Source organism: Botryllus schlosseri, chromosome 5, assembly GCF_051294905.1.
Source record: "Botryllus schlosseri isolate E-star chromosome 5, Bs_hap1, whole genome shotgun sequence".
Lineage (NCBI taxonomy): Eukaryota > Metazoa > Chordata > Ascidiacea > Stolidobranchia > Styelidae > Botryllus > Botryllus schlosseri.
In genome coordinates, this window is record NC_137240.1 from 24,917,152 (window position 1) to 24,944,830 (window position 27,679).

A 27,679-nucleotide genomic window follows, 5' to 3' on the forward strand; every position below is an offset into this window, starting at 1 on the left:
CTACCTCTTTGCAAAAGCATTGGCGACTGGCACAACTCCAAAGAACGCTTCAAGAACTTTGACAACCACTATTTTAGAGGAACTTGTTAGCTTATCGTGGTTCTCTCTTATCCACTCGACCATGTTACGGAGCTTAAAGTCAACTCCATGGATTTTGCAATGTTTAAATTTGTCTTTCGGTCCAGATGTGAAAGCATAGTTGAGTTTTTCGAAGCTGAATCTGTTTTCCTCGCGAATCTTGAAATAAGATGGCTGAATATCAACATATACACAAGGCATCCCTAGATAGTAGTAAGTATAGGATTCCTTCATTATCCGTCAAAGATGAGGCTATATTGTAGCACCGCTTTATCAGGTGTTAAAATAAAAATAACACAAAAATAGTTTGCATCAGGTTGCGGAGTCGGTAAATTTTACCACCGACAAAAACTATTTTTCAACTCCGGATAACCAATGATGACGTCACAAACGCATCCAGCACGACCAATATGACGCGAAATAATGCCAACGCTAAATTTTGACGGTTATCTGTTCACAATATGGCCGTAAACCAAACTTTACGCTGATTGATCGAGAGACAATGGCCAAGGATACGACGCAGCAACGGATGACGCTCCATAACTTGAAACATGTATCCATGTATCCATTAAAATATATAATACGAAATTTGTTATAAAAAACACATTCAAAACCTACATATAGCAATTCCGGTTTTTGTGAAAAATAGATACCAGATCAGCGCTCAACCTGATAATTAGGGCTGTGCAAAATCGAGTACCTGAGTGATGCGATTCCGAATCACGTAAAATGCTTCGAATCGAGTATCACTCATTATGACGTCATAACAAATTTTAATACGTCAAAGTTCGAATACGTACATTTCACCACTTTAATATTTTTCGACCATACCGATTTCATTGCACTTGGTGACACTGTTGTGGATCTATCATGACTTCGGAAATGTTCATTTCCAGTAACGTTCGTAGCTTTGTACTATTTGTTTCGTATGCTACGAACGGTCAATCAAGGTTCCAAGGCATCAACAGGGAAAATAGTATCGAAACTATAACTCTCGTTGATAAATTAACTTTCAGTGGCGAGAAGCGTATAATTTCAGTACTCGCAAAATTCGTTTTTACTACTCGACTAGAATCAGTAAAATTAATACTCGATTCAGTTTCGAGTACTCGAATCATTGTGCCCAGCCCAAGTTATAATTGCATAAATGCGGATTTTATGGTGGATAATTTTAAAAAAATTCTATATTCTGCTGGCTATCGCCTACTAAACGAAGTGATATTTCAATAGTAATACAATAACGCCAATAACCTTTTCATTTGTGAGGTCCACAAATCCACACATTTCCCATTCGTGGTTGTCAAATTTCAGATAAATTGTGTTTAAAGTGATGGCTTCTTTTTCAGTGCCTTGCAGTGGCAATCCCATTACCTTAAAGTAATGCACAGTATTTCAATCTGGTATCAATAAAATGCTGTATCATTGTGGAGACGGTCAACCAGGGATGTTAAACATAATCATGGTCGAGAGCCAGACAAATCATGTCGAAACAATACCTCAAAAACATACCTTTGTTTTTCAGTGGAAACGCTTAATTATCAAGCCTTTACAATAGGCCCATTTACATGGCGGTTAAGTCAGCTTCGAAGCTGACTCGTCGATCACTTTCTCTTATTCGACGAAGAGAAAAAGACGACTGGATTCTCAGGCTGTCGTGTAATGTGGTTTACGATCGGCTTGAGTACAGTATTCGGCGATTTTCGTTCGCCTGCGCTGGCTCTTGGCATCGTACCTCTGTTTCTCATATGTTGTTGAGAAATTGGGCAAACATGGCAAGAAAAGTGGGGTGACTTTGCAAGTACTCGCATGTTTACGATGGTATACATACATGTACTAAACCAGTACCGGTGTAGCAACCGTGCTCTTTTAAGACAGTTTTTATGGCGATTCCCTATGTGTGCTTTGATATTTGGCTGCGACGCTTCGATTTGTAGTAGCCACGTTGCTGTCATCAGCTACATAAAATGGCGAACAAGGTAAAAACGTTACAGATATGTGGATTGCACCGGTGTTACAATTCGACTACGATATGCATAGTAAACCGATTGATGAAGCGGCTGTGCTGTGTGCATTGTACAATGTACAGTACATCGATACGGGAAGACATGAACGATTGCTGCATTTCGAGCATACTGTTTCGCTGGCTGAACTGATGTGAGCGCGCGTGATGGAATGGAGCTGGTGTCTCCCCCGGGAGGATGATATGGAGCGCAGTGGACATCGGTTATGTGGATTATTGGTTCTGCTGGGATAGTGTTCTGCTGATGTTTCTTTGGTGGGTAGCAGTTTAGTAGTAGTGTTCTATATAACAATTATTATAGAGATTCTTGGTATTGTTTACTTCCTTTATGGTATATCTTGCTGACAAGATGCTTCAATAAAATATCTGCATTAGTTGCTGTATTGTGAGCCTTGACCCAGCAAACACGAGATATATTTCGGACATGCTCGGATATCTTTTTGTTATCCTAATTATCTCAAAATTGTGTTTGTGCATATCTTGTCCGGAAACGTATCTTGAGTACATCTTTTTCTTATCCAACAAATTTCGTCAAAATGCCGAAAATACATTTGTGAGGAATCAAATTCGATTATTGTTTCATTTTATGGTATAATTTATCTATACTATCAATTTTATTGATGTCTTACTCTTATGGGGTGATATGTCACCATAATTGCCACTATCGAATCATAGCAATTTACATCGTTGTAAATTGCTATGATCGAATGTTTTTCCTTTTGTCACACGCCGCTTTCGCGTGATTTTGCAGATATTTTGATTCTTGGCCATCCCAAATTTTGGAATCCGAATCCAGGCGGCAATTTGAAAGTCTTATGAATTCTGGGTAACCCGAAAAACTGCTGCCAAAATAATGCTATACTATTTGATAGTTCAATAGAAAAATCCTGCTACAATCCGACTCTCAAAGCAAATTCAGAATCCGGATCTACTCCGGCTACGCTGAAAACCATCCGGCTGCTCATCCGTACTCCGTAGTGTAGCCGTCTAGCCGTCGTAGCCGAGTGACTCAATGGCTTGAGGCACTTTCTCCCCACGCGAACACCCGTTTCGGCGCGCAGGTTTCAAACCGCCAGACAAAAGCGCTCTGATAATGGCGGCTTGCAGTGCAGATATCGTTGTCGTTTTGGTTTTAGTAGCGTTCAGGGAAATCGCAGTTAATCGAGGCTAATCCAAGCATATTTCTATATAAGAATACCGAAAACTTCACTGTACAAGGTAATTTATATATGCTTCTTATATAATCATAGTGAAGGACTTGGGGTAATACGATATAACTTCATAGAACTAGTCTAGTCTTTTTGGTAATGTGATGTCCACATCATAACTAGGCGGCTATGTCTGAGTATAATTCTGTGATTCATTTCAGATCAACTATTAAACTATAGAACTCGTGGGCTAATCACGAGCACATTTTCTGGATATCAACTTACTCAAACCTTACTTTAAGGATTTGCTGTAAATGAATATAGGTGGGTATTAGTCGATCAATAAATCGAGCAATCATTTGCTGTTGTGCTTTTTGTTGAACAAGAACAACCGGTTGCTGTTGCTGTAATACATAAAAGCTGGAAAACCGATGTAGAGGTGATCTCATTGATTCCTAGCTTATATCTTATGAATTGTGAATTGTGCGAAATTGTTTGTATCTATAATAGAATTGCATGGCTGGTGGTTGCGTAAGAATGCAAATAGCACGGTAAGGCCAAGAACAAAAAGCAACCATAATATGATAATCGCAATTGGTCTCTGTATAAAGGATACAGATGAAATGCTCATCCAGTAAGTTATAAACTCAGAATTAGCGTACTGTTTTCCAAGTGGGCCTACCTTGCCATCTACATTATTCATCTGTTTTAGATGTATGGAACGTAGCTTTTAGTGATATAATAAAAGTTGCGGAGAGTAGTGGCTTGCCCACGTCTTTGTCATAGTCTGGACTGAAAATGAAGCGCAGCGGCCAAAACGAAAACGTCAGCGGAACAAACAATTTTTGAATAGTTTGGCGTCAACTGATGGTCAAGGTATACCCTTTTATTCTGTGCAATATGGTATATATATATGTAAAACGTTTATAATTTGTAGATGATGTTTTTCCTGCAAGAAAGAAACGTAATACAAGTATTCAGATACAAGACATGCCAATTTCAAGAATGCGGTCATCTTATGATTCTGGCAAGCAGGAGTGATATCAATGATGCTCGCAATGCAAGTTTGCCATCGTTAGCGAAAAGAGTGTTCAAGAATGGCATAATCCCATCATTGAATGTAACGGCCAGAGATCTAAGTCCTGCAGTAAGTTCCTAGCACTTTGATGCGTTCTCGAATTTGAGAACAAAGTCTCGCTGTTTTTCAGATGCTCCTTCATTTGAAATCATCGCTGAACTACAAAATTTTGACCATCAACAACGCGGCCTGTCATAAAGTAATGGTAAGTTTATCACATAGGAAGATCAATCCAACTTCCTTGTAATCGAATCCTTTTTAGCTTGTGCATCAAAGACATAAAGTTGCAGAAAAAACAGATGATGGATTTCCTCAGACATCATATCAACAATTACTCCAAAAGACCTCAATCGAGTGCCCCAATTTTGCTGAAAGATATAATTGAAGATCCCTGTGAAACCTTGTCACAGCTGGAACACCTTTGAACAACGGCAAAGTCTGAACTGGTATGTTTTTGTTTCTCATTCGAACAAAGCGATTGACAGTCTAAATCAGGGGTGTCCGCCGACACCAAGGAATCATTTTCAGACACAGCAGGGGTCCTTTTCGAAATTAGTTCTATTATCCAAAATTGAATTGCCAATGTGATTTATTGCGAAATCGCAAAGTCAACCAAACCTTTGATGAGCGTGACCATGAAATTTATGGTGTGGATGGTTTTATCTAGAATGCCCATAAATGTCATTGTTAATTCTGGTGCAAACCATTAATGCAAGGCAGTACCATCTGTATTGTGTACCACTAATATAATGTTGTTACAGGTAGCCGCTTTAATGGGATTCCGGGGTGTACAATTGCCGGAAACTGTCGAAAATATGATGACCAGCATAGCTGTAAAGAAAGTATGGAAATCCTAGTCTTAAGGGTCAAAAAAGCAAGAACGGCCCTTGAAAAGACTATTAGACGTAAGTTATCAATGGTTATTGACGGAAATTGAACGTAATCAACGTAAAAAAAAGTTGAGCCAAAGCCTCGATTTTTCAACATTTTAATCGTTTGACGTCATATGTCGCCACTGATGTGCAAAGTTATCTACTTTAGTACTCTAGTTGTTGACAAGTTTTGTTCGTTGTCTGATGGCTGATGTATAATATACCATGACTGTGACTGGACAGTGGATATTTTCATCTAATTATATCTCTTTTTAGAAGCGTGCAGATCGGCTCCTCCTGACCTCGAGATCCCAGATAAAAGAACTAAAGATCAGGTTGCAAGATCTCTAACTGTTGCTGGATCTTGCAAGGTAATTTTGTCATTAAGTTTGATGATTGTGTGGTGTGACAGTTGTGTCTTTTATGATATGAGTGGACTGTAAGTGAATTGTTCTTACCGCTCATCTTCAGAACATCGTATATCAGTGGTCCCCAAACTTTACGAGAAAATTTACGTGACAATTTCCCTCCGGGGGTCGCATTTGTCTCGCACGGGGAGAATAAAATTTAATTTGAATAACTCTACTTCATGTTGATTTACAAAATAATTTTAAGCAACTTCGATTTTGGTTCAGACAATAACCTGTCTAAAAAATTTTATACTCTGGGAATTAAAATATTCGAAAATTTCTGGATCGTGTGAATTTTTGGAAGGTACTTTGCAGTCATAAAAATTGTCTCGCAGACCCCAGTTTGCGAACCACTGCATATATTTACTATGCCGTACATGGAATGAGCGATCATTATCACATCAGCCTCTCACAGGCAACTATTACCATATTAATAATAAAATGATAATGTTAAAGAACAATCTTCACCCCGTGCCCAAACGATAGGTTTTGAAATCCGTTCCCAGCAGCACGTCTTCATGACGCCAATAGCATGAAAATCTTCTCTATAATGACAGGCATTATTGAACTTGAACAGGTTCTGGTTTCTCATCTTGAAAGCGTAACTGCGTTAATTATATCTTCAGTGTAAAAGTAAAGGTCATGTCGCTTTTGAAAGAGGGCTTGAGGTCTTTTGGTTAATGTAACTCAGATCACCATCCCATTTTACCCACAACCAAATACATAACGACTTCTGTTCTACAGTGATAATAATCAATTGTAGTAATTTACTCATTTATGTTATAGGGTGGCGATAAAGAAGATAACAGGAGCAAGGCTGTCATCACAGAGTCTGACAATTCCGACAACGATTTCGAACTTATGCTTAGGCAGCAATATTTGCTGAAGTGATTGCGCAGTTCTGTGCTGATTTAATACACGAACAAAGCCATGCATGATTTGTAAAATCATCAGTCAGTCTTCATTGATAAGGGCAGTGCAGGATGTGGCAGGTCCAGGTACCCAACCAGGGTCAGGGGTCACCTAGGGTCAGGGTTCATCTAGGGTCAAGCAAGATATCATGACAATGTCATACAGGTATCTTTGAAGATGTCCTATATATGTGCAAATGTGTCGACAGATTTATATAAACAATACATATGACTAGATATATTTTGAAGTAGTTGAGTCATATACAAAATATATCTGCAATATATTCTGTGTTTGCTGGGGAGTCACAAGGAAGTCTGTTACAGAGAAGCGGCCAACCAACTTGAGGCCACATGCGGTTTGCAAGTGGATCACTTGAGTGTTAATGACCTTATTTTAATAGCATCGACAATTGACGCCTAAAATATCAAAGCAGTCGTTACCCCCGCTCATTCCACGGACCATCTTCGTTGACGCCGAAAAACAAGCTGATAACTTATACTTATTGTTTTCATCTACAAATATCGATATTATGAGCATCTCATAATCCTCGTTAATTTCGGATTTCGGAAACATACATTGCCGCTGTACTTTCTACGATTACATGTTTGAAACCCGGACATCCACACTACAGCTTCGTGAAGGACCCTTTTACGAGTCAGCTCGGAGATGACGCGTGACGTTAGCGGAGACGACTTGAACGCCAAGTAACCAACCAGGCCTAGTGATACTGGTCAAAGGGAATCCATTCAAGCAGTAATATTTGACAAAATTACAAAATACATATTGACCTATTTCATAGAGATTCAAACTACTAAAACAGTAGGGATGGTGTGAATGTGAACACGAGGCTTACGTACGCATTATGTGTGCGAACCTAAAAAATTTAGAGGTTCAGGTTGACAACCGAACCTTGGTAGGTTCACACTGCCAACCATTTTCATACTTACAATTTTTCACGTCATTACAATATCTCGATGCATGGCGCTGACAGCATAAAACAATCAACGCAAACCGAGCACAAGCATGCACCTTGCCAATAATAAAAATTTTACTTGCTTTGTTACAAAAAAGTTTCATCGAAATATCAAGATTTCCGTTTGTGAATATTTCATAACTCAATGCTATGAGCTTGACCCGTAATCACACAACAACAAGAACGAAATGTACTACATGTAGGTCAATTTTGGTATTTCCGTCTAAAAAGGATAAATTGCCAAAAAGCAGGACGTCTGGTACCCCTATATAACAGTAGCTCCATACTAGTCACAACCAGGACCGAAACAGCACTTCGTCAGCCTCCCCCCAGAAAAAAAAACGTTGGTCTTGGGCACGCCAAGGGTGACAACACTAAACCTCTGGGCGGCCGTGCCGCTCAGACTCGCCATGGGCCTGTACATTTTTTCCGCTACTTATCAGCGAGATCCGCTGTACTGTTTGGTGAGCCTGCTTATATCGCTTAAAGCACAAATTTTTTTTATAATTCATGTTTGAATTGGTCAATATGATTGGGACTTGCTATCAATTTTTATCTTCTCTCTGCTCACGTAATCAGATTAACCGGCAGAGCTGAATGAAGTGTCATGGAAAATGTAGGACCCGGAAATAATATTCAATTCATATGACTCCTACATTGAAGAGACTTTTTGGGGTACAGAACTTTAATATACATTTTAATAATATATTCATATCATAAATATATTAAAACCCAAAGCTTTTCGAGCTGACACTCTTCAGGGGCAATCGTCAGCAAATAAAGAATTTCAAAAACTTGCATATAACAAGATTGCACCCATCTAATTGTGACGTCATAGAAACGAAACAACATTGAGTAAAGGCAAACCGCGAGCGCAGCTGCTGGCATAAGCATTTTCAGGGAGTCCGCGAAGCCTATAAATTTGGAAAATGATTGACAAACTAATTTTTATTTATTTTTTGATTAGGATAAGCATGAGCCAGTTTTGCTTCGTAATTGCTTAAACTTTAGCACTCGTATCATTGAAATGACTGTGCAAACTCCTGTTAATTTTCAAATTGTCAATAGCCTTCTGCTGCAAACATATTGCTGTTTAGAGATGTTTTGTTGGGGTTTGTGGAAAATGAAATGTTGGAGATGGCAAAATCATCCAGGGTGACTTCGACATGCTTGCAAAACATTTGGGATTTGGAGTTGTGAGTCTCAGCAAATTAGTAAACAGTCGTTTGAAACAGAAATTCCTATATTTTTTCCCCAATCTGTCCCAATGAACGAATTGAAACATCGCCACGAAATCCATTTTCTTCTGTGATATAACCACTAAATAACTTCAATATGAGATGCTACATAGAAATGACTGAGCTGGACGTGATATGTTCATTAAAAATCCACACTAAAAGCTGTCGATGGAAGCGTTGCGCGTTAATATTACATTCGCCACCAATATGTCATTGTGGAAATGGATTTTCGCCACTTGTTCATATCAATTCGAAGACGCGGATTTTCAAGACAATAAATTCACCTGGAAAATTCCCTTCGAGATAGTAAAAGTGTGCTGCATATAGTGTGCTGTTAGTGTTTATCACTAGCCTGCAAGTAATATTTGCACAAGACAGATGACGGTTGCACGATAATTGATCTAATTTTTAACAAAAATTCCAGGGGGTCCGTGATGGTCCGAAAAGAGTCCGCAGAGACAAAAAGGTTGAGAACTAATATGTATGAATCATTTAAACACGTTCGACATCCCTGTCGTTGACAGGCCACATTGACCATGTTTTGTCAGGTGAATGGTGGATTTTAGAACATTGTTAACTAACCAACGGAGTAACTTATTATATTACAAATATTGAGGCACTTATGGAATCACGAAAAACATACAATATTCACACAGTAAGCCCCTTTACATCGCGGTTTGGATCAGCATCAAATACCATCTCGATTTCAACAACAGGAAAAAGACTTGGCTTCAAGTCGTCTTGAGCTGAACTCCGCTCCGCACAGTAGCTTGGAGGGGACTTACAATGTACCAGTACTTGAAAACGAATCCCGACTAAGACTTCTAAGACTTATGAAAATATTCACGAACTCGGCACGTATTTCAGCTGTGGTTAAATGAGTACCATATCCGTAATCTCATTTATCAGCGTCACAAGTTATAAAGAGAGTTTAGCCAATGATAAGACTTGCTTAACTGAGTACCAGGATATATAGGCAAGGTGGGCTTGGCCGTTCAAAAACTGCGGAAAAGTATTTCTGGCAGTTGCGACTTGCCGAGCATAATCCCCGAGCTCAGTCCCGAACTCCTGTAACACTTGAGCTGCATCAAAGATTTGCCCATGTAAACACGATCACATTTTCAACAATTTCGCAAGCCGTCTCGCCACGTAAATGAGCCTAATGATTCATGTCATTGATACAGGTACCCATAACTTTGACCTTTAAATTCAAAAGTAACCTCTGTCAATCCTTTCGCAGCTGTATCAAGCAATGAAATATACTCCAGCCCTTCCACTGCATTGGGTACAAGCTTGGAGCGAGTTTCTGGTTTCAAAAAATCTTCTACCGAGCAACTTTTCACAGCTCCGCAGGTGAAAAGACCTGGACTGGCCACTCCTGTAATAATAATGAAAGTCATCAGTTATATTAGTGACGTACTAATTAGAGAATTCTGAATGGTTTGTGTAAACACAAAAATAATGGAATGGTCTACTGAGATAGGAGACCGTATGGTGGGCCAGGATGCGGCAGAAAAGTACTAAGGTTGCATTAATGCAACACTTCCAATGACGCGACATGAGACATACAGCAAAATTTAGGAATATATTCTTCAATTAACAATTTTCAATCTTCATTTTCCATTCTGTAGTTCTTATAGAAGTGGCCATGGCTATCTCTATAACAGGAGAAATGGATTCCGGGTAGAGCAGGAGTTCCCAGCTGATGGGGAATTCAAGGGTTTCTGGTGAGGTCTGAAGATCGCAACTTTACCATTTTTCAAGTCATTACAAAACAAAGTGGGGACAAAGTTAATTAAAGGGGGCATTTTTAAGGGATGCTTTTAGGTTGTGGGGAATCAAACTCGTAATAAATCAAAAGTGGAGAATGAAGGAAAAAAGTTAGGAATCACTGGAGTAGAGGTTTCAACTTTCAACCTTTCGGGACATATTAGGAAAATACTTTTGTAATTCATTTCCAACCCCGACCCTCAAATACTTAAACGTACTGAATCAAACAGTACTACACAATTACTTCAAAAATTATAGGCCACAGTGACTGTTACAGGATTTTTCAGGATTTTCCTCCGGTATTGTAAGTTTGATAATTTTGGAAAAGTGTCCTCGTTTCCCGATTCCAAAATATGGTAACCCTAATTTATCTACATCTACTTGCACTCAGTCTATGGACTTGCACTCTCTCTTCTGTCTTCAACATTTTTTAAACACAACTGGCCGACGGCCGTGCTACTTACCATAACTGATCTTGATTTTGTCAAGTGAAGCAGTGTTTGCTTATATTTGCATCAATTTATAAGTGATGTTGGCGTCGCTTACAAAACCAGACAATGTTTTTAGTTCTTCACAGAAATTGTATCAATTTGCAACTCCATCAGGAATTTTCTGTTGGTCATAAAGATGCCTCATGTAATTTCCCTTCTTTATGCAACTGAATTGCTCTTTACAAATAACATGTGTAAGTTTATCAATATTGTTACATGTTACTAATAACAGTGATGGTTGGTACCAGGGCTTTGGAGCCGGAGCCAGAACCGTGGATTTTCACCGAAGCTGGAGCCCGTTATTTGAGGAGTAGCTTCGGCTCCGACGTATCTCATAAGATGCTATTATATATGCAACAACCATATCTGCTGCATGCATTTCACATAATTTAACAGCAGGCCTGAATATTAATGCTGTGCACAGCAATGGCATGGAGCAAAGTGCGTTCTAGTGCAACTATGATGTTATCGACAATTTACAAGTATTCATTATGACGCCACAAGCCGGCACCTATGTCTTCGTTGCTGCATCCGATGTTACTGACGGCTGAGAGACTCTAGATTACTATAGACAACTAACCTATGGGTAGATGAGTAATCTATATAGACCAGGGATGGCCAACCTTTTCGGCTAAATGGGCACATGCAATTGACGAACGAGTGCGCGGTCCACTAGCCGCGCCAAGCGGGTAAAGTTTTCAAAGTTTATAAATGAACTAGGTCAATAATATTATTACTTGAGTATATTGGGGGTCGACTACCGCCCGCTGGGCTCAGTTTGCAAGGACACTACTATTCGGCGTCTGGACACATCGATATCGAAGGTTTCCGGCAATATGCGACAATCATTTTGTGCCTACATTTCATCGTCGACGATCTTTCTGCGAGCGCAAACGCGAAAAGACTTATTTTTGGGAGGGGGTAGGCTACCAAGCAAGAAATCATGTGACAATTAAATACGCGAAACATGAAGAAAAATTTCAGTTTATTGTAATGTACGAGGATTTACTAAAAATGTGACTGGACCCCGACCCTGGATCTGACAATGCGTCGGAACTGATATTTTATCCATCAACATCCCAAGTGTCGCAGCCAGACTTGTAATTTTTGGTTGGCCTTGCAAGTTCACAATCTGAGCAATTCGTTTTCGATAATATAACAGGATTTCGATAATGTAATAGGAAATGGCCCTGTGCATATAAAGCTGTATCAGCTGTACCAGCTGTATCAGCTGTATCACCCTGTGGATATAAAGCTGTATCAGCTGTATCACCCTGTGGATATAAAGCTGTATCAGCTGTATCACCCTGTGGATATAAAGCTGTATCAGCTGAGCTGTATCACCCTGTGGATATAAAGCTGTATAAGCTGAGCTGTATCACCCTGTGGATATAAAGCTGTATCAGCTATCAGCTGTAACACATTCCCATCAGCTGTATCACTCTACCTGTATGGAATCGGTGTCTTGTGTTCAAACAATTCTTGATTTTTTTATTATTATTTTTTAATTACTTTTAACTTTGAGAATCGTCGCTGCTCCCATATTATAGACCAGAGGTTCTCAACCTGGGGGGGGGGGCGCCCCCCTTAGGGGGAGTGAAACATCTGAAGGGGGGCGGGAAGAAGCGGTCACCTGAAAAATGGAGCGTGATTTGCCTGTCTGTCACACATTTAGTGAGTCAGCTCTACTCGCCTACACGCGGGTCGAAAGTGTCTGTCCTTGCTAAGTAGCTTGCCAAGAATGGAGAAAGAACGTTCGACAGCAGCAGTTGTTGGCTGACAACACTCAAGTTGTGCGTACACTGCTGGTGACAAACCGTGTTGCTTCGTTCTGACCATGGTGTCTACGTCACAATTTTTCATCATGCGCTTCTTGATATAAGAACCAATGCGCACACAGTCTGGCTTCATTTAGGATATTGCGGTACGTTCAGCATAACGCCATGTCAACGTATTTGTTTCATTTGACCGTTTGATTCGCAATGAGCAGACAATGCGCCGTCTACAACGGTAGACCTCTAAAGTAGGCTGCAAGCTGTAAAATGTCAAATGATGAGCTCACCAACATTGCACACAGCTGCGATACAAACGAAATGCCGGTTGCAAAAAATTTTCGGCTTTATATCCACAGGGTGATACAGCTGATACAGCTTTATATCCACAGGGTGATACAGCTGATACAGCTTCATATCCACGGGGTGATACAGCTGATACAGCTGGTACAGCTGATACAGCTTTATATCCACAGGGCCATAGGAAATTACCTTGCGGGCCACTCAAAACCCTCTCGCAGGCCATATACGGCCCGCGGGTCGGCCACCCCTGATATAGACAGACCCATTCGATAATTTTCAGAGCCGGAGCTGAAGACGGAGCAGTAGTAATAATGCGGCTCCAGAGCTGGAGCCGGAGCTAATGTATGATAGAAGAAAGCTCCGGAGCCGGAGCTGGAGCAGTTAAAATTTACGGCTGCTCGAAAGCCCTGGTTGGTACATACAAATCAGATTTCATATACCATGGAAAATTTTCAGAAACCTTGGAAAGCACTCCGTATTAAAGTAGTTGGAATCTGAGTTGGGAGCACCAAGTATTTTTTGACGACAGCGACTCAAAGGGGTGCCAAAACTTTTGTGGCATTCATGCTGCAACCAGCAGCATATGCAGTGTGCCTTCAACATTCTACCAGTATCAGTGAAAAATGTAATATAAAGCTATGCAAACCTGGCCTGTTTGATCTTCTCGTGAAAACTAATTTCTGAGGTTTCCCTGGTCCTTCATTGGTAAGAATGGCAACATGCAGGCCAAACGTATTGCTGTAGAGCGAGTCGACTTCACGTAAACACGATGCAATCGATTTTTTTTCTTTGGGTTCGAATGATCTCCAAACTTTCCTCATGGCACGGAAATGAACATAAGTTTTTTGTTTAAATCTGTAAAATGGCTGCAGCTATATTTCATCCATCTCATATTTATTGTCAGTTATTCATCTTTCATCCTTAGTATCAAATGAACTCACCTTAATTGTACTATTTGCTCTTCTTCCGAACCAGACCGATCAATCATCAACTCGCATAGTGCAATGGTTGGATTGTCATCAATCTCTTTTCTTCTTGCTCTTCTTCGGTACTCTCGATAATGTTCCAAATACAATTTAAGCAATTCCTGTTCCGCTGGTTCTTCGTGGTATGGAGCGAATTTTACTTCCACTCCACAGATAAGATTCTCTCTTAAATGTAATGAAGTTTGTATTGCAGAAATTGAGCATTTGTCAAACACGTGCAGCATATTATTATATATTTATATGTATTCATAGTCATACTAGTAGTGAAGTGTGTTTTATAAACAAAAAGGTCATTTCGTTTTATGTCTCTGAATGTAGGTTCATGCACCCAGTCATCATGGAATGAGCATATAGTGCTAATTGTCGACACTTCCAGCACAATAGTTCAGTGCAATTTCAAATTGATCTTAATTTTGCTGAAACACAATAGGCCTCCTCATGCAAAGTTCACACCTGAGTATTTAATTACCGCTATGAATATGGAGTAATTCATCAGGTCTGCGTCCTGTCCAATCGTGGCAAAATTCCTCGGTTTACACACCAAACGTCTGACACTTTCCTATGACCTAAGGTCACATCTATCGTCGAGCTTGTTGCATCACAATACCATAACTAGGATTACCAATACCAAAGTCTCAGACACTAAATTATGATCGATGAGATGGCCACTATCGGAATTGTTTACTAATTGATAAATAGATAATTGAAAATCGATAAATTTGTCTTCCATTCATCTCATGGTTCGGATGCTAATCTACGGAATAAAATTGGGTCGATTCACACGATGTTACTTGCATGACATGGCACAACAACTAAATCTAGTTATTGACTATGGAAAGAAAATCAAACCTCTTAAAACCAGGATGCCTTTCAGAAGGTCGATGATATTCTCCCTGTCGAATATCAAATAAGGCAAAAAATGTTGTTACTACGAGTAGGTTGTTGTCAGTACTAACGTATCAGACATATCAAAAAACCAGTCTTAATATACCCGCAATCACATAATTCGGATAAAACATTTAGACTACATGGAAATTGAGACTTTTCTTACTTGCCAGCCATTCACAACAGAGTCGGCAACAAAAATTTGAGTGTCCTTCAGAAATCCGCATTCGAAAAATTCACCATATTCTGGTAAATTAAACGGGTTCTCAAACCCTTCCGCGAAAAACTCATCTCTTATTTCACGGAAGGTTGGTCGTTGCATTTTCTCCTGAAAACACCCATTACAATGGAACATTACGTAAAAATGAATGAATATTGATATCGAGATACCGAGCAACATTTCGTTATGATATCTCCGAGAACAGTAGCAGGCAGATGAGGGGGGAGTCTGAACCGGTTTTTATTGACCATCCGTATGTAATCTGACAGAGACGGTTCACAGATAAAGCAAAGGAATAGAAAATGGGCGAATAAGATGCGGGGAGATAAGACACACCCAAACTCACCGTACAGATCTACTGATGGTACATCATTAAATGGAGACTCGCCGGTTCTCATAAAGAGTACAACCAATCCAAATGCATACACATCTAGTTTGCACAGATCTTGCATGCTCTTCACCTCCTCCACCTCGTCGACTTCTGGTAGATATCTATTGTGGCCCTGCAACGATCAAATTATCTCATCTAATTATATGAGTTCCATCATCTTAAACATACACAAAAGTTGCAGAGAAATAATACTGTTTGACTGGTTTTGTTACTAGACTACTCCTACTCCAGCAGTTCCTGGAAATATCATTATTTCAAAAGTTTAGTAAGAGCGCACGAGTGAGACAATCGCAACCAAATGACAAATCAGCAGATATATCACGACCATGGGATAACTTTCTTAATTGCACCGGCTTGGGCCACTATCAATCCTGAATTCCGCATAATATGCATCCAGCTCTTTGAAAGCTATCCAAATCTTATATTACCACCTGAGTACAGTAGGTAATTTTTATTTATCATATAGATTAGTGATTCTTAACCTTATCTCCAGCGCCCCTCAAGGGGCGATTTGAATTTTGAAGGGGGCGGAAACGCCCAGGGGACGATATGGGGGGGCACTGGGCTCAGGGGGGCGGTGAAGAAAAATGCCGTCGCAGTAGATGGTGTGTAGTAGAGGCATATGATTATATAGCAGAACAAGAGTTCTATATATCCCTGAGTTCTCATTACAAATTAACATTCGACAAAATCTGTCAAATCACGAAATTTTTCGTTGCGCTTCGCGCGGGATTCATCCATACGTTTGTTCCGTTGCTGCAGTGGTTTATTATAATTCATATAAAATGAATTAAGCGTGCTTTTGGATCGCCAATTTGTCGTTAAAACAGTCCCGTCTCGCTAGCTCGGGTTATTTCCCACAAAATGTTTCTAACTATACTAATTGTATCCTGCAGCGCATATCGTGTCTACTGGAGATGCTCTTTGTGCATTAAAGATGATTTGAAGCTTTCCGACCAAAATGATTAACGATATATAATTGTATTTGAGAGCTACAAAATTAATTCGTTAGAATATTTCTTCATCGTATTATAAAAGATAATGCTGTTTAGTTTTGTCACCCACAACGCGCATGAACGTTATATAATATGGTTTGCTTTGTTTGTATGGAATACATTCATCTTGAAGCTAAGAGCTGGGTGCAGTACCAAATTCTTTGTGAGAAAAGATCTGTCATATTCTCAGTTGATTTACTAGTAACACAAAGCAATAAAACAAAAACCAATATAATTAACTTCCCCGTATATTGCCAATCGCAGAGGTGAAATCGGGATGTGTAGATTGGGCTCGAAGCAGATGGTATGAGCCCGTAGACCTACCTACCCGATGGTCCTTATAAATAACAACCTTGATTTGATCCCGAATATAGCACATAGCACACATATACCAGTAGTATTTTATTGTTAATTACTCGAGTGGTCCTCAGGCGCGGTTCAAACGTGAAATATTTCCAATAGTAAAGTCCTAACCCGAAAAGACCTATACTGGATTTCGACCACTGTCCCATTGTTTTTTACTACAATCCTTAAAATAGGGTGGCGCCAGACCCATGCAATTGTTAAAAGGGAGCGCTGGAGGAAAAAAGGTTAAGAACCACTGATATAGATGATACAAAAAGAATCTTGAAAATATAATGCAGAGTATGATGCTAACCTGTAAATTAAAATCGTGAACAGAGTAACAACAGCATCGGTACCTTTGCTATGGCGGCAGAAGGTTCACTCGAAAAGTCATGTTGGCAAAGTCCAAAGTCAATAATTTTGGGCTTTGGCATGATAGGTTGCGTGTCAACCTGTCAAAGAATGAATTTCATTCAAAGCATTTGATTGAAGTATAAGAGATTTATTGAAAAAATACTTTAATATCTAATTGGTCACAAATATAAGATTCAATAGACCTCACCATCTAATTACAGAGTTGCGATGACTCGAGCCACAAGCTATCAATGAAATATATCATATATTCTACACGGATAGGCATAGGAGTGACTAAAGATTTGTCACTAACTGATAGCACTGGGCAACAATTTTGAACAGAAAATTTGTTGATTTCGACTTTGGACTTGATTTAGGCTAATTTTGGCGTGCTGATTCCAGCAATGAAGTTTTTGCTCTACGACATATGCCCAAAATATGCAAATTTCACGAATTAGCAATATTACTTTCCCATACCATATAAAAATCCACTCTTTTACCATATAATAAGTTATGTAGCCAAGGGTTTAATTGAATCATTAAGAATAAAGGTAGTGGTATCGATCTAGGCCAATGCTTTCTCCCATTTTTGGTTAGAGGATGCAACCATCCGAGGATATTTCCCACACATATTTGACGCAAACTGCAGGACAAGAGAAGAAAAATATACAATGTATTTACTATCAGCTGTAGGTCCAATGCCCCATTCAGCTTATCAAATGTAACTTTAAACTGCTATATGCTCGATAATTTGGATCAAGATGAAGATCTTAGGGATAGCAGGCCTAATGATGTAGATTTTTCAATTGAAGATGATTCAGAATCTAGAGTAGTCCATCAACATAAGTTATTGATCTGACATAGGCTTTGGTGCTTGGAATAGAAATTTTTGGAACTTTTAACATCCTTACGAAGTGAGAAAAGATTATGGGCAAGGTAGAGAAGGTGTCTCACTTTCGATCAGGAGAATCAGCCTTTTCTTCGCGTCGGCCTACTTTCAGTAGCTTTTTGCAATGCCTTGATACTGGTATTGGCATGATACTGTCACCATGGATTACTGAAGGAGTTAGGAATCCCCATTTAGAACTCAAGTAAATGACAAATACCTATAGGTAGCTCAAAAAGGATCCTACAGTGTGACATTCTCCAAAATGGCAACGTCTCAGGTGCAGTAACAATTGCACACTCAGTTAGTCTTCGTGGATAATACAGAAACATTGAGAACAACACAGAAACATAGAACTGTTGTAATATCACGAGCACGATTGGATTTTATGTGTCAGCTTTGAAATATTGTGTTTTTTTTCAGAGAATAAGGATGCACAGCACATGCGACCCTGATCAGCCATGGGGTAATCGTGATTAGTAATCGTAATCGATTACGACGTTTACAGCATTTTCAAGTAATCGTAATCGCAATCGATTACATTCGAAAAGAATACAAAGTAATCGTAATTACCTACTTCACATATTTAATCGATTTCTTTGTGAAAGAACGATTACTTTTTATTTGTACAATGAATATGACATAACCGAACATTCGTGAACAAGGAAGAGATATTCTACCAGGTTATTGAGAGCGCAAACGGTTGATTTTCAAGCGCCACTGCTCATTATTACGTCAGAAGTATTAGCTTTGCTCGTCCTTGCGTAAGAAGTATCCACACGTAGTAAATATATATTCGATGTACATTGTTGTGTGATTGTTAGAACAGTATAAGCCATGACGTATATCAGGTTATCAATACGCTCCAGACGCCACTACCTCGATGCAAGATAATAATCACCACTCTGCTAAGTTTCTAATAGTAACTTATTTATTGATGTTTGGTTATGCTTAGTTAAACGCAGTTTGACCGTTGCTGCTTGACGAGCAGTAGGCCTATCTATGTAGTATACTTATGCACTGTATGTACACCGGACAAAGATTTGAAATTTTGTACTCGTCAAATAAAACATTACGATGGCTAAAATCTACAGCTGCTTATATATATCATAACCGAGCCGTTCTTTGCCGTTTCTAGTAACGGCACCTTGCAGTATCTGTATCAAGTGGAAGGTAGAATTTTAAGTTCACTTTACCTTATCCTCATATGACTCTACTTGAAACGGGCGCCAATCGTTATTTCACAATTCTTCACTCGACATTTATACCTGTCGCCATAGCCATTCGCTGATACACCATGTTCAATTCACCCCGAGTCAAGTCCGAGTCCAAGTCAGCTAGTATAGGGTCGAGTCCGAGTCATAATGTTTGACTCGACTACGAGTCCAAGTCTTTATCTTCACAGATCAGTTTTCAGATCAATCCGGTTCAACCCACTTTTTTCAACTCTGCTCGAGTGATATAGAATAGATCGTATTCATAATATAACAACTTTTATCAGTTTTCACAGTTTACGGCCCTATTTCCATATACCAGGACTGCATGATGATAGACGAAATACAAATAATGTGGTAAATTTACTATTCTTCAAAGTTACATGGAACGTCTGTCTTGGCCATTCTACAAAAATTGACTCGAGTCGAGGCAATTTACGCATTTGAAAAAATGACTCAAGTCAAGTCAGTCACCAAAAAATCGCGACTCGAGTCATTACAACCCTAGGTATTGGGGGCCCCATGGTGGTCAGTTTTCAAGTTGATGACTGAATTTCGTCATAATATTGGTAATTGCATTATATTACTATTCATTCAGATTTACCGGTAGAGCTGGGGGCACGTAATTCATAATTATAGCATGTGGTAGGTTGTTATAATTACTTTATATTATGTTGTTAATTCGTGACCTCCCGCCATTTATATAATCAAAAGATACTGTAGTCGCCGAAACGTAGAAGACTAAAAGAGAATTTTCGTGAGACGCACACACAAATTGTCATGTCTTTATTCGTCTGTGAGTGCCTCTGCTAGCAGTTGCATTGTTGGGGCTAAGATTGGAGGGACCGGACTATTCGTCACGCCCACAGAGCGCGGCTACTGACAATGGACACATACCCAAAGTTTTGGCCAAGGTCATTCGTTGGCAGCACACTTTGTGGAGTTGCATGTTGGCCGAAATTGCAGACGTCTTTTGGTGTGTCGTGGCGGGGTAATGGCGGCCACCGAAATGCATATTCCTATAAATTATGCATGCTTTTTTTCTTGAGGGGGAGAGGTATGCATTTCTAAATCAAGCTATTTAGAGACATTAAATCCCGAAGCTCGAAGAAAATTTTCAAGTTAATCAACTCTCTTGGAAATACTGTATTATAATTTATGTTGATTTACGAAATACTTTTGAGTCCCTTAGAGCTCGCTTCCGGTCCTATTGGGGAGTTTGGGGTGTAGCAGTTACGGACCTGGCAAGAATGCAAATCGTTGGGTGCGACGAATAGTCCTGAATAGAGTTGGGCAATGGGTGCATTAAGACGTAACAAGCAAATGACGTATGATTTATAAAGAAAGTTGTTATCTCAATAGACCTTATTTTAATCGCAAGTCTTATATTGTCTTCCAATATCTCCAATATATTAGTTCTAAGAAGCAAAACAAATGTAATCGTGAGTAATCATGAATACTTTTGAAATGTAATCGTAATCGACTACTTCCTGATTTTGCTGTAATCGTAACCGTAATCGCGGGATTCACAAGTAATCGTAATCGCAATCGTTTACATTCGTGAAGTAATCACCCCATGTCTGACCCTGATACACATGTGCCAATGCCATATGTTCATGTCGGACAGCAGACATTTGAAAAAAGAACTAAAATATCTTAATAATTTCCCTGAAAACCTTGACTTAGTCAGAGATGGCCAAGAAGAAAATGTCCCCCAACATCTGAAGATGATTGGGATAAGATTCTAGAGTAGATTGGGGATTACATATGCTAGAGCAGTGCTTTTCAACCTTTTTGAGCTCCATTCGCACTTTTTTCGTGAAATAAATCTCATTCGCACAAACTAATCGAAAATTATTATACAAAAAGATGAAGATAGGCCTACTCAACACTTTGTTCAGATGTGCGACAATATGGATAACTATGTAGCTTAAGCTATCAAATGTCTCATTAAAAAGGCAACTTTTTTCGCTCGTTTTACTTACAATTATTTCAATACAACCCTTTTCGACCAAAAAATGTTGTTCGGAATTTGTACGAGAACTTCTACTAGTGCTTGGATGGCCAGGTCTTAAAATCTGTTCTGCACTCCTATCCAAAATATAGCGTATTTTTTGCGAGTGAAAAATGCTTGCTGGCTGAAATCGTCTTTGAGAGCTGGCACAAAGGTCACGCGAAGCTCCAGTTTGTCGAAAGGATGAAAAAGCCACATGTTTGTGTTGAGGCTTTTGTCTTATATCTTTGGAACATAAGGTGCAAAACGATCAAGAAGACTTGGCACATTAGAGCACCATACCTGATGACACGTTGCTCCAACTTCTGGCTCGCTCGCAAGTTTATGAGAAGAGCAAATAACTCATGGTAGGCCTATACTGCGTGTTCTACCCTTCACGCCAATCTAACTTGAGAATTCATAACAGTTTGATAACAGTAAACCAGCTTTTAGACTACCACCAAAATCTGAGTTTTTGTGGCATCTCGCGACCCGAGCCTCACCCATGAAGAGGAATTTATATTTAATATTACAGTTGTATGCTACGATGTTACGGGCATATATGACATGACATACAGAACGCGCACATCATAATTCTAACCAACACAGCTCTACGACACATGTCTGACGTACACGATTTCAAATTAGGCGAACTAAATTCCTCTGCGTATCACAGTTGTACTATATATTGTCTACCCAGATTACAAGAACGCGACTATTCCGTGCCTACAACGGAGCATATCCAATCCATCTCGAAAGGTTTGGCCATCCAGCATCGGTCATTTTTAGACCGAGGTTTTATCGCCGCTCATGTTTTTGGCACCGCATTTTATCAGCGGTTTATTCGCCAAAACTTTACGTCTTCATGTGCCCCGACGAAGAAGGGGTTGGCCTCGAAATGAATGAGTCTCATAGGCCTGAACTCGCTCGTTGCACACCCCTACACTAGTTCATCCCAACAGTCTTCGACCATGATTTCCAGAAAAAAACAGTTGGACAAATTTGATCATGAATTCCATGCCATATGATATGTAAAACGATCGCAGGATTTTTTGCAACAAATTCAATAAATATTACATACATATTCACAGATAGCTCTGGCACCGTGTCGACCCAAAATTATACCCTTTGCAGTCCCTACTTTAATAACCATTAAAGGGTAAAAATTTACGTTAGAGTAAACTTGCGAATGTGAGTCGCTGTAATGTTGGTATTTACTACTATCCTCGTACCTCGCGCTAATCGAACAGTTATTACGAAAATATGATGATTGTTTAGCGAAAGAAAGCAGAAAGTCAATTTGACATCATTTTTCGAGCCTATCGCATGATCAGACGGGCTGATATACTGTATGTCTGCCACTATAGAGATTGTAGAGATCTCTATACTGCCACTACACCAGCTTCCAAACCAGACTTTTGGTGACGTAATAATTATAGTGTGGGAATATTAATTCACCACGGCTTGTAAGAGCTACGATTAGTGGTGCGTCGTATTAAGTTTTTACAATTGCGTCGCAACTACAAAAGTTCCACTGATTCTAAATTTCCTATTAAGTTTATTTGAATTATTCCTCGTCAGAAAAGTTAACAAATAATCATTCGCACTTAATACGGATTTTCATTCGCACCACCTTCGTCATTCGCACTTGACCCGGATTTTCATTCGCACTGTTCGCACCACCTTCGTCATTCGCACTGCAATTTTTTTCATTCGCACCAGTGCGAACCGTCACACAGGTTGAAAAGCACTGTGCTAGAGTATCAAACTAGACAACCTACAGAATTATGGGTTATTAGTGTGAATTTGGACCCAGAAACTAGCACTTTATTTGTCTTGTATAATCAATATCAGTTTGAATCAACCAAATAAAGCAGTGCAAATGTTTATTTGAAGTCTAATGATTTAATTTCGACTGGTTGTAGTTTTTGAAACGTTTTATACAATAAACACAAAATATTAAGAGTAATACTATTACGTGGGTTTTGAGGCAATGTGGGGGGTGCCTAACACAAAAACTTGACATGATAGAGAAAAACGGAAGTCATTCTTGAATTCAGCGCGCAAAAGTTAGTAAGAATCAATTGCCTGATCAAAGTCAACAGGGGGTGAAAGCACTCGGAGGTTGGCACAAAGTCGCCACAGAGAAATGAAGTTTTTTGAACTCAGAATGGGTCTAATTTGTGCTGACACTTCCGAGTTTCAACAAAGGCAATAAAATCCTAACTATATTACAATTTGAAATGCCTTCGTTGTGTCGTAACATCCATGCACCAATGGCAGATTTTGACTGATAACGGACCTTTCACCAATCAGAAAATGTCTCCTAATTAAGAGTAACTTGAGAATGTGTGGTAAGACTATAGGTGTTGGCTGGTGCTTTCATTGTCTGTCTGTCGAGAATCTTTGCATAGTGCGTAGAACAGTGGTTCTTAAACATTGGGCGTGAAACCATCTGAAGGGGACGCTGTGAATTCTTAATGAGTTTAATTTGTGCTGAAGTTACAAGTTTCAATAACGGCAATAATCCTAATCATACTGAGATTTTAAATAGCATAGTAGCGTCGTACTATCGATACACCGTTGCTAGATTGTGACTGATACCTAAGCTTGCGCCGATCAGAAGATGTCTATGAATTAGGATTAACTGGTGAATACCTGTAGGTATTAGATGATACTTTTATGGTTGGTCTGTCGTGCGGAGTGCTTAGAAAGACAGAAAGCTATGGAAAAATGAGATATTTGCTTATAAGGTCATGTCATAAATTGCCATATGCCATGTATCACGGTAGCCCCTCCAACACTCAATTAGGACACCTTTTGTAATAAGGCAAAGAGTAGTGCATTTTATGGCAGCCCAAAAGTAATCAATTGCCCAAAAGTAATCAATTGCCGAACACCTGCGACATGAAGAGAAAGATTGTTTGTCGCATTAAGAAATGCCGAGTTTGAATGGCGGGCAACCCATGTCATTGTAAAAATATGTATATGCTACGTGCCACTATTGCACATGATTATTCTTGACAAAATATTCATCTGATTGTTCTTTAGCACTCCGCACGATTGCTTCCATCTCATTATTATTACTCTGTGTATAGTCCAGATTTCATATTTTACAGGTCTCTCGACAGTGAATGCCTTCCATGCCATCAAACTATGCGTTGGTATTGCATACATTCCGGTTGGTCTTTCAAATATTTTTTACATGGCGATAAGAGGGGCATAAAATTTTTCACCATCAAGAGGGGCCTAAAAGAATTTTGAGAACCACTGGCGTAGACATTTTCTTATAAGGCCATTTTATATGCCATGTATATGATTTTTGAATAAAAGAAGCAACTCTGGGGAAGGGGCTTACAACGTCGAAACAGCCACTCAATTAGGACACATTTTGTAAAATACCACTCTTAAAAAGCGTGCTTTATTTCAGCCATGAAAAGCAATCGAATTATTCTCTTCTCTTCTACTATTCAACTAAAATGTTTGGGGCTGGGCATAATTTACATCCAGCTCGTCATTCTTGCTCTGTGTATTGTACCAATTTCATATTTGAGACAATGTCTCTCAGCAGTCATAGCCGTCAATGCCATCGAATACAAAGAAGTGAATAATACTGGAGTAGTATTACTGGCATTTTTAGTAATATGCGAAGCCAGAGGTGGTCAGTAACGAAGTACTTCTACTTTTTCGAAGTACTCAAGTAGTTTTCCTCTACTTCTGGTACTTACTCAAGTAGATCTGATTTTCGCTACTTCTACTTCTACTTCTTAATATTTTGTGATCTACTTACTTACTTTTCGCTATTTTCAGTTTGTCAAGTCGAAGTAGTTCAATCTTCTAATCAGGAAGATAGCCTGAGGAATTTCGGAGCTGTTTTCACCGAGTATTAATATTTAATTTTCATAAAAGTTTAGTAAAGCACAGAATTTTCGTCGCGCTTCGCGTGCAGTGGATACGGAGTAACCAGTATGATTTCACGAAAGTATCGGTGAATATAATTTAGTTGGAAGGTTGGCATGGATCCGTTCACAGTACATTGTCGCCCTTCGCCCATATGAAATAATTAATCAAAGTATATATGGCTCATCATAACGTTTAAAACTGATGTTTCGCAATCTAGCATTTTCTTGTCATATCGTAATCTAGCATATATGTCCATGGTGTGTCCTAATCTGGAAGAGTGGACTTTTACTTTCTTTTTTACTTTTAGAGCTGTTTTAGCATACCACCTTTGAAACTCTCTGGACTAAAAACATGAAATACATATTCTGCTTTTAGAAGTAGTATTTATATATTTCACTTTCAATTCCCAGTATCATATACTTTAGTTGAGTTATAATTAATATCAGTTCTTTTGTCCGGATAGCATACATGTTGAAGTATAAAAGCAAGTGCAGTAATGCCTTTAATTTCTGGAAATAAAGCTACACAATACGGCATTTTTACGGTCCACCATATTTTTATTAACGTTTACTAATAGCGCAAAGTGTTTACACCGTATCCTATACAACTTCTCCGTATTGCTCTTCGACTAAACTACGGGCCTTATAATATGGGGGATGGCGCCATACCATGCTATTTTCCAAAACGTGCTGTTCAAGAAAACAGAGGATTAGCATCGCATTTCCTTATCAATACTATCATTTTCATCCCATGGTGTGGACGAATGCTTATGCTATCGAAAATTGGATACCTGCGGGTATGCATCAATATGAATCAAGCTCGTCACCTATCACATAGCTCAATTTGCACCTTTTTATAATCTATCCAATCAGAATCGTTTTCACAACTACTTACTTACTTGAGTACTTTTGAAGTCAGTCAATTCTACTTCTACTTCAAGTAGTTTCAGGTTGCTTATGAAAGAAGTACTTCTACTTGTACTTGAGTAGATTTTTTCGACGCTACTTCTACTTCTACTTGAGTAGCTTTCTTGACTACTTTGACCACCTCTGTGCAAAGCATTATATTGAAAAATATAAATGAAACGAGTAAAAATTGTAATTAGAGCTGGGCAAAATCGAGTATCTGAGCAGTTTGATTCTGAATCGAGTATCGAATGTTGAGTCGAGTATCACTCATGAGCGTGCATGATGTGGAAAGTTTAAATATCCATCTTTAAAGCAACAAATACAAAAACATTGCCAGTTTTACACAGCCTGAAATACATATGGTATTTTTTGAATACACCAATGTCATTTCACATTGTGATGAAGAGAAATGCTATGCTTCCGCATTGTGATAAAGTGATCATTGCTCTTAAAAGAAGAGGGTTGTAGAATTCCAATCGAGTATTAATTGTAGTGTTTCAAGACAAGTTCTCAAATCATTGTGCCCAGCCCTACTTGTAATGATGATAAAACAGAACTTAGCTCAGTGGTTCCCAACCCTTTTGGATGTCGGAACCGGATTTCAAACTCCAGAGTACGTATAGAGTCGCATGAAAACACTCGAGCAGGCGACTTATAACGGAAATTTAAAGGTAGCCTACCTCTGGATCTTACCATCCAGCTAATTCGAAGGCATGCACATTGCACATTGACTTCTATAGATATGGCTATAATATACAGAAATTGGATATAACTAATAACTTAATAGAAACAAACAACATAACTGTCGTCTATTATATTTTTATGGCATATTCAGACGTCAATCAGGGTTGGGAATCACTAACTTATCCTATGTCTACAAATAGTCCAAATTCCCACCAATATATTATCAGGTGACAAATCTCCATGCACGATGGCTTTCTCTCTTGAATGCAAATAATGCATTGCATGCATAATTTGCTTTGCAACTGCCCAAGTAATACGAGGCGAAAGTCCAATATTGTCATCAGCATCTTGATCCAAAACATACGTGTGAAGGGTTTTGTCTAGATGCTCCATTACAATATAATGGAATATTTTGTGTTCCCCCCAGCCGTGGAAACTTATGATGTTCTCGTGATTAATGACTCTGAAATTAAATTAAATAATTGCAACTATGTGTAGGCTTTAGATATCATGAGTAGCAGTTCAATCAGTCCAAAAATAAGGTAGTGGTTCGATTAATCTTGGATTTCAGAGATCTGATACTTCCAGTAATTGATGGGTGTTTGACAATTGATACCTCAAAGTTGCAAGTTCCCTCTTGAAAGTCTGGCCGCCACTATCTTCTGTATCCCTGAAGATCTTAATTGCAACTTTTTGGCCTCTGAAGTATCTGTAATACACATTTCCGAAGTGTCCGATGGCAGCACGTGTTAAGGTCGTCATCTCTCTTTCATTTTCGAATAGTTCACTGAATGCGATCTTCTGATATAATTCACTTGGCTGCGCTTCGTCTGAAGAACAGAATCAATGA

The 27,679-nt window shown here is 39.1% G+C and overlaps 3 protein-coding genes across 5 annotated transcripts in view; 1 reads left to right on the top strand and 2 right to left on the bottom strand.

The window, feature by feature from the left end:
- Positions 1-27,591, bottom strand: LOC145439955 (uncharacterized). The gene is made up of 12 exons (XM_080317623.1): positions 27,446-27,591; positions 27,043-27,292; positions 17,244-17,339; positions 15,503-15,659; positions 15,327-15,418; positions 15,094-15,264; positions 14,901-14,944; positions 14,007-14,216; positions 13,712-13,920; positions 9,950-10,107; positions 1,330-1,449; positions 1-237 (listed from the first exon to the last, which is right to left on the bottom strand). The coding sequence occupies exons 1-12, from the start codon at positions 27,589-27,591 to the stop codon at positions 1-3; spliced, it is 1,890 nt and encodes a 629-aa protein (XP_080173749.1).
- Positions 1-27,679, bottom strand: part of LOC145439514 (cornifelin homolog A-like) — a 428,374-nt gene that overhangs the window by 334,253 nt on the left and 66,442 nt on the right. The window lies entirely within an intron of this gene.
- Positions 2,532-6,539, top strand: LOC145439489 (uncharacterized). Of its 3 annotated transcripts, XR_013915239.1 has the most exons (8): positions 2,532-3,570; positions 3,959-4,122; positions 4,184-4,393; positions 4,455-4,529; positions 4,587-4,770; positions 5,086-5,229; positions 5,473-5,567; positions 6,393-6,539. XR_013915239.1 is itself a non-coding variant. In XM_080316971.1 (7 exons), the coding sequence occupies exons 5-7, from the start codon at positions 5,169-5,171 to the stop codon at positions 6,495-6,497; spliced, it is 261 nt and encodes an 86-aa protein (XP_080173097.1). In that variant the 5' UTR covers positions 3,612-4,122; positions 4,184-4,393; positions 4,455-4,529; positions 4,587-4,770; positions 5,086-5,168; the 3' UTR covers positions 6,498-6,539. The 3 variants fall into 3 exon arrangements, 1 of the variants encoding a protein (XP_080173097.1); XR_013915240.1 differs by lacking the exon at positions 2,532-3,570 and having other exon boundaries at positions 3,578-4,122; positions 4,455-4,523; XM_080316971.1 differs by lacking the exon at positions 2,532-3,570 and having other exon boundaries at positions 3,612-4,122.

Coding starts and splice junctions, on each gene's coding strand:
- LOC145439955 (XM_080317623.1), bottom strand. CDS start 27,591: ATGACGACCTTAACACGTGCTGCCATCGGACACTTCGGAAATGTGTAT. Junction 27,293..27,445: donor AGGGAACTTGCAACTTTGAG/GTATCAATTGTC, acceptor ATTTAATTTCAG/AGTCATTAATCACGAGAACA. Junction 10,108..13,711: donor GAGAAGATCAAACAGGCCAG/GTTTGCATAGCT, acceptor TTATTATTACAG/GAGTGGCCAGTCCAGGTCTT.
- LOC145439489 (XM_080316971.1), top strand. CDS start 5,169: ATGGAAATCCTAGTCTTAAGGGTCAAAAAAGCAAGAACGGCCCTTGAA. Junction 5,230..5,472: donor CCTTGAAAAGACTATTAGAC/GTAAGTTATCAA, acceptor ATCTCTTTTTAG/AAGCGTGCAGATCGGCTCCT. Junction 5,568..6,392: donor CTGTTGCTGGATCTTGCAAG/GTAATTTTGTCA, acceptor TTTATGTTATAG/GGTGGCGATAAAGAAGATAA.